The 5,976-nt window shown below is 59.5% G+C and overlaps 2 protein-coding genes across 2 annotated transcripts in view; one reads left to right on the forward strand and one right to left on the reverse strand.

Annotated features, from left to right (window-relative positions):
• The window catches only part of CHPF2 (chondroitin polymerizing factor 2), a 15,471-nt gene extending 13,798 nt beyond the window's left edge, over positions 1-1,673 (forward strand). Inside the window, exon 4 of the mRNA XM_019655417.1 lies at positions 226-1,673. Coding sequence (XP_019510962.1) covers positions 226-1,533 — 1,308 coding nt within the window. The 3' untranslated portion in view covers positions 1,534-1,673. The remainder of the gene's footprint in view (positions 1-225) is intronic.
• Positions 1,674-1,806: 133 nt separating this feature from the next.
• Positions 1,807-5,976, reverse strand: part of SMARCD3 (SWI/SNF related BAF chromatin remodeling complex subunit D3) — a 9,435-nt gene continuing 5,265 nt past the window's right edge. Inside the window, exons 4-13 of the mRNA XM_019655360.1 lie at positions 5,361-5,687; positions 5,120-5,242; positions 4,776-4,871; positions 4,495-4,596; positions 4,127-4,288; positions 3,055-3,152; positions 2,781-2,916; positions 2,391-2,513; positions 2,171-2,272; positions 1,807-1,981 (exon numbers count right to left, since the gene is read on the reverse strand). Coding sequence (XP_019510905.1) covers positions 1,928-1,981; positions 2,171-2,272; positions 2,391-2,513; positions 2,781-2,916; positions 3,055-3,152; positions 4,127-4,288; positions 4,495-4,596; positions 4,776-4,871; positions 5,120-5,242; positions 5,361-5,687 — 1,323 coding nt within the window. The 3' untranslated portion in view covers positions 1,807-1,927. The remainder of the gene's footprint in view (positions 1,982-2,170; positions 2,273-2,390; positions 2,514-2,780; positions 2,917-3,054; positions 3,153-4,126; positions 4,289-4,494; positions 4,597-4,775; positions 4,872-5,119; positions 5,243-5,360; positions 5,688-5,976) is intronic.

Consider the following 5,976-nt stretch of genomic DNA (forward strand, 5'->3'; position numbering starts at 1 on the left):
CCTCCTCCTCCTCCTCCTCCTCCTCCTCCTCCTCCTCCTCCTCCTCCTCGCAGCACTTGTGTGAGGTGGGTGTGGTTCATTTCATAGGCCCACCGAGGTTCACAGAGGATGCAAAGTACAGGGACTAGCCGAGGGATGCCAGAGTCAGGACGGAGCTCAGAGCCCAGGTCAGATTGGGTCCTGACCACTGAAATGGGCACTCACTGTGCGTCCCTCCCACCCTAGGCTCAGATCCGGAACCTGACCGTGCTGACTCCTGAGGGGGAGGCAGGGCTGAGCTGGCCTGTGGGGCTCCCTGCCCCGTTCACACCGCACTCTCGTTTTGAGGTGCTAGGCTGGGACTACTTCACAGAGCAGCACACCTTCTCCTGTGCAGACGGGGCCCCCAAGTGCCCACTGCAAGGGGCTAGCCGGGCAGATGTGGGCGACGCCGTGGAGACGGCCGTGGAGCAGCTCAATCGGCGCTATCAGCCCCGCCTGCGCTTCCAGAAGCAGCGGCTGCTCAACGGCTACCGGCGCTTCGACCCAGCACGGGGCATGGAGTACACGCTGGACCTGCTGCTGGAGGCCGTCACGCAGCGTGGGCACCGGCGGGCCCTGGCTCGCAGGGTCAGCCTGCTGCGGCCCCTGAGCCGGGTAGAAATCCTACCTATGCCCTATGTCACGGAGGCCACCCGCGTGCAGCTTGTGCTGCCACTCCTGGTGGCCGAAGCCGCCGTGGCCCCTGCGTTCCTCGAGGCCTTTGCGGCCAGCGTTCTGGAGCCACGAGAGCACGCGTTGCTCACCCTGTTGCTGGTCTATGGGCCGCGGGAAGGTGGCCGAGGGGCCCTGGACCCATTTCTCGGGGTGAAGGCTGCAGCGGCTGAGTTAGAGCGACGGTACCCTGGGACGAGGCTGGCCTGGCTCGCCGTGCGAGCAGAGGCGCCTTCCCAGGTGCGGCTCATGGACGTGGTCTCCAAGAAGCACCCGGTGGACACGCTTTTCTTCCTCACCACCGTGTGGACCCGGCCTGGGCCCGAAGTCCTGAACCGCTGCCGCATGAATGCCATCTCCGGCTGGCAGGCCTTCTTTCCAGTCCACTTCCAGGAGTTCAACCCTGCCCTGGCGCCACAGAGGTCTCCTCCAGGGCCCCCAGGGGCTGGCCCTGACCCCCCATCCCCTCCTGGTGCTGACCCTTCCCGGGGGGCTCCCGGGGGAGGCAGGTTTGACCGCCACGCGTCCGCAGAGGGCTGCTTCTACAATGCCGACTACCTGGCGGCCCGCGCCCGGCTGGCTGCTGAACTGGCAGGCCAGGAAGAGGAGGAAGCCCTGGAGGGGCTGGAGGTGATGGATGTGTTCCTCCGGTTCTCAGGGCTCCACCTCTTCCGGGCCGTGGAGCCAGGGCTGGTGCAGAAGTTCTCTCTGCGGGACTGCAGCCCTCGGCTCAGCGAGGAGCTCTACCACCGCTGCCGCCTCAGCAACCTGGAGGGGCTGGGGGGCCGCGCCCAGCTGGCCATGGCGCTGTTTGAGCAGGAGCAGGCCAACAGCACCTAGCCCGCCCAGGCCCCGCACTGCGCACACTTCCCTTCGCTGCCTCAGCCCCGGGAGGGCGAGGCAAGATGGACCGACAGATGGAGAGCTTGTTGCTGTATTTTTTTAATAAGAAAATGTTATTAAAAGTGTCTTCTGCCAAAGTGTTCTTAGCTCTAGGGACACCAAGCCAGAAGAGGAATCCAATCCGAGGGAGGGGGCTGGGGCGCTTCCCCAGAGGGACACAGGGCCTTCCTTTTCTCCCTCCCTCCCAGTTGCCAATGACCACACGGCTGCTGTCAGATGAATGACCTTTAATCCAGTTCCCTGCCTCACCCGAAGGCAGGCAGGTGGCAGAGGGGCGATGGCAAGGCCTTGGGGGACAGGCGCGGGCCCACTGTGCGCCTTCCCGGGGCTCCTAGGTGTTACGCACCACCAGCGACTGCTCCAGCTCCTGCCTGCGCTGCTGGATCTTTAAAGAAATAAGAGCAGGAGTGGGGTTATGGTGTTGCTGGTGAGTGACAGGACAACTCCCGCCACCTGGCCCTCCCGCTTCCGACCCAGAAGAGCATCTGGGAGCAGGCAGGGCTCCCCCCAGGTGAGGGCCATGGTTTCTCTTGGAGTGAGGGGCGGTGGCCTGAGGTACATGGCCCCTCCACACCTTGCAGTAGAAGTAGCGGCTGACAGCTTCCTGGGACCAGGGCTGGTGGTAGAACTCAGCCCGGCGCTCCTCCTCGGGGTTACCTGCCACATCTGTCATCACCTGGGAGGGAACAGTGGGGTCAGCCCTGAGCCCGGAACCCCTCCAGCCCCCGGGTACAACGTTCACTGTCTTCCCGATATGCTTGTCTTCCATCCAGTGCTCCCTGAGTCCCCTTCACCTTGAGGTCCCGGCTCTGGGAGCGGAGCAGGTCTTGGATGTAGCCTTTGGGGTCTCTGGAGAAGCTTAGCATGAAGTCCCTCTGGATCTTGAGCTGGTTTATGGACTCAATCGTCTCATGGATCTACAGGTAGAAAGACAGCCGCTTTCACCTGGCCATGGTGATGTGGGAGAGGAGGGGGAGGAGGGGGCACGTGGGGGGAGGACTGCTGCTGTTCCTTTGAAGGGCCATCCCTTGGGCCCCCTCCCCACCATGCCTCTGCAGTCCCAGGGAAGGGGGGAAGAGCCACCTGTCCTCCATCTCCCCATAGGCCCACGCTCCTGTCTGTTCTGTCTGTGCTTTGTCATTTCTGGGTTCAAGTCCCACTCCAGCTCTGGGCTCTGGCCCCACCTTACTGTCCAGAGCGCTGATCTCCTGCTGGTTGGCTGTGGACAGGAGGAAGCTGCTCATCTGCCCCTTCAGCGGCTCCTCCACCTCCACATCAATGTCATAGCACGCCGTCTTCTTCTGGTCCGAAGGGTCCACGCTGCCAGGAAGTCCGGCCCTTGGTGTTCACCTGCCCCCAGGGCAGATGCAGGGAGGAGGGAGGGGGCACAGGGACGGGAGGGACGGGGAGGACAGGACACAATGGTTCCTCGGTCTTAGGAGCAACTTGGGGCCTCACCTGATCACGTGGTTGATGACAATAGGGTCAGGGGGCAACAGCAGAGCTGTGAGGCGCTGAGGAATCTCAGAAAACTTCAGTCGGGGACAATCAAAAATCTGGGGAGAGAGAGAGAGAGAGAGAGAGAAACCAGTCTTCTGTGCTTGAAAAGAGCATAGCTACAGTGCTAGATCCTTCATTCTGGAAAAGCCACAAGAAGCCGGGAGCAAGTCTAATTCCTCAGTGCTCATAGGGCTGGGACTAGGGCGGCTGCAGGTCACTTGAGAACAGGGGCCCTGGGTTGTCCTGTTAGGTATAAATCCTGCTTCCAGCACTTGCTATTGGGCCGTCGGGAAAGTCATGACATATTATTCTATGTTTTTCAATGCAAAAATGCGGCATGACTTTCCCGACGACCCAATATGTAACCTGAGCAAGTTACTTAATGACTCAGACCTCAGTTCCTTCATCTCTAAAATGGGGATAGCAAAAGTACTCCTCTCCCAGGGTTGCGGTGAGAATTCAACGAATCAGTAGACATAAAGCGCTTGAAACAATGCCTGGTACGCAAGTGCCCAATAAACATCGACTGTTCTTTCTACTCCTCAGGTTTATCTGCTGTATTTATTTAAAGTGTATTACTAATCATCTCTGCTTTGGTAGAATTTTTGTCAAACCCCTTTCACAACAATTTGATTTTCCTAACTGCCCAGTGGGATAGATGGGACAGGTGGTGTCACCCCATTGCAAAGACAAGGAACAAGGCTCAAAAGAGCTAAGTAACTTACCCGGAGTCAAGACCCAGGACTAGAACCCGGGAATTCCACTCCAAGTGCCAAGAACCTTACATTCCCCAAAGCTGTTGGCCTTGTAGGGGTTCAGATATTCCGAACCCGGGCTGGCTAAAATGAGTGGGCTGCCACACAGAGCTGCACCGTGGTAGGGCCTGGACTAGGGCCCTGGTTCTGGCTCTGAGACCATCACTACGTGCCGTTTCTGATACCTGGGACTCTAGAAGGTAGGGGTACCTTAGTAGAGCCACTTCCCCTACCAGCAACTCTGCCTGCTCCCCACGTCCCGGGGTTCGGGCTACCTGCTGGAAATACTTGTCCCCGTTGATGTATTCCTTGTCATGCGAGTCCTGCAGCCGGTTGGTCTTGACATACTGCCACAGGGCCTGGACGATGGCGGAGCGGCTCTGTGTGTGCAGCCCCAGCAGCCGGGCCAGGCGGGGGTCCAGTTTGAACTGGGGAGGCTGGGAAATGGTGACCATGAAAATTAGAAAGGCAGTGGCAAGGGCTGAGGGCCAGGCAGTGTGGGGCCGGGATGGGGGCACTCCTTGTAAACATGCTTCTGGAAAAGGGGGGTAGGGAGGAGAATGGGGGCTCCTGGGATGTGCAGCTGGGAGGCCTCGTCCCACCCTAAGAGAAAGGGTGTGGGGGTGGTGGGGCTGGCACGGACCTGGTAGTCCAGCATGAGGAGCAGCGTGCAACGCACACTCAGGTCCCCCGGCCTCTTCACCTGGAACCCATCCGTCTCCTGGGTGGTAGGCGTCCGGTGCCACTGTCCAGGGCAGAAGAGCTAGGTCATCTCATGGGCCCATTCGGGCTGGTGGGGCCTGGGGCTCTAGGTTGGTCGCTGCTTCAAATCTGTGCAGCTGATGGGACTGTGGTCCAGGTTCTTCAGGGACCTGGGCCTGTGGACAGGCGGCGATTCAAGGGCAAGAGGGGTCTGGGTCTTACCTCAACTAGGTGGTTGTCAGGGCCATAGAGGTCTTTGTCCAGCTCAATAACCAAACTCTTGAAGAAGGAAGAGAACTTTCGCTTCTGCTTGCTGGGCTGTGGGAGAGGAACAGGGACCGTGGGGGCAGAACAGGGACCATGGGGGCAGCATGAACAGGGAGGGGGTGGGGCTGGTTGGGTAGGCAGCGCGGTTAGAAGCAGGCCTCGCACCTCAGATGTCTCTCTAGGCCTCCCACCCTGGCCAGGGCTGATTCCCTAACCCTTCCTGCAAACGTCTAGCTCCGTCCTCAGCGCAGCCCCATACCCACCCCAGGACACCTGGAGAGACCTGGGCCAGGACGTACGTCATCCAGGAGCTTCCCCTCCACCCGCAGCTCCCAGGAAGCGATGCTGCCATCAGAATCCTCGGCGTCCGGCTTTGCAGGGTTAAAGGTATTGGAGATATAAAGACGCAGCTTCCGCTTTTGCTGTCGAAATAAAGAGTGTCCCACAGAGCGAACACTGTACGCCCAGCCCCAGGGCAACCCCGCTTCTCCATTCTGGGGACAGGACACACAGCCTTCTTCCCATCCCCAAATCAAGCACCTTCATTGGCCTCTTCAGAGCCTCCTGGATGTCCACCCGCTTCCGCATGATGGTTTGATCCAGTTTCCTCTCAAACGCCAGGAGGTCCATGTAAGCCTGGGATTCGGGGACCAGCTCCCGGATCTGGACGAGGAGGAGCAAGGCAGGGAACCAGGGGCTCAGCCAGTCTCGCAGGTGGAATGTGTGTGTGTCATGTGACCCCAAGGTACACAGACGTGGAGGGGAGCTGGCCAGATTCTGGGATTTTGTGAGAATCGGACCTCTCCCCAGAATTCTGTACCCAGCAATAGCTGCCTCGACGTGTAGAGATAAAAACTGCTTCTCCCTCTAGGGAGACCCATACATTTCATGGCTAGAGGAGGCCGGAGCCACCTTGGAGCCCAGCAAACTCTAAGACTTCACCTCATCTTGTCCTTTCCCTTGTCACACAACCTCTGGGCTTCCCTTGGGTGTCTGCAAAGTGGCTAGGACCTTGGGGTCCCTGAGACAGGGGATGTGGTTGCTTGCCTCTACCTGGCACCTCACCCAGTCACTCCAACTGATGTCTTCACCGTGCTAGCCCCCTGACCTGCTCAGTGTAGCTTCAGTCCACAGCACCCCAAGCCCAGGATGCTAC

This window comes from Hipposideros armiger, unplaced genomic scaffold (genome assembly GCF_001890085.2).
Source record: "Hipposideros armiger isolate ML-2016 unplaced genomic scaffold, ASM189008v1 scaffold_239, whole genome shotgun sequence".
NCBI classification, from domain to species: Eukaryota; Metazoa; Chordata; class Mammalia; order Chiroptera; family Hipposideridae; genus Hipposideros; species Hipposideros armiger.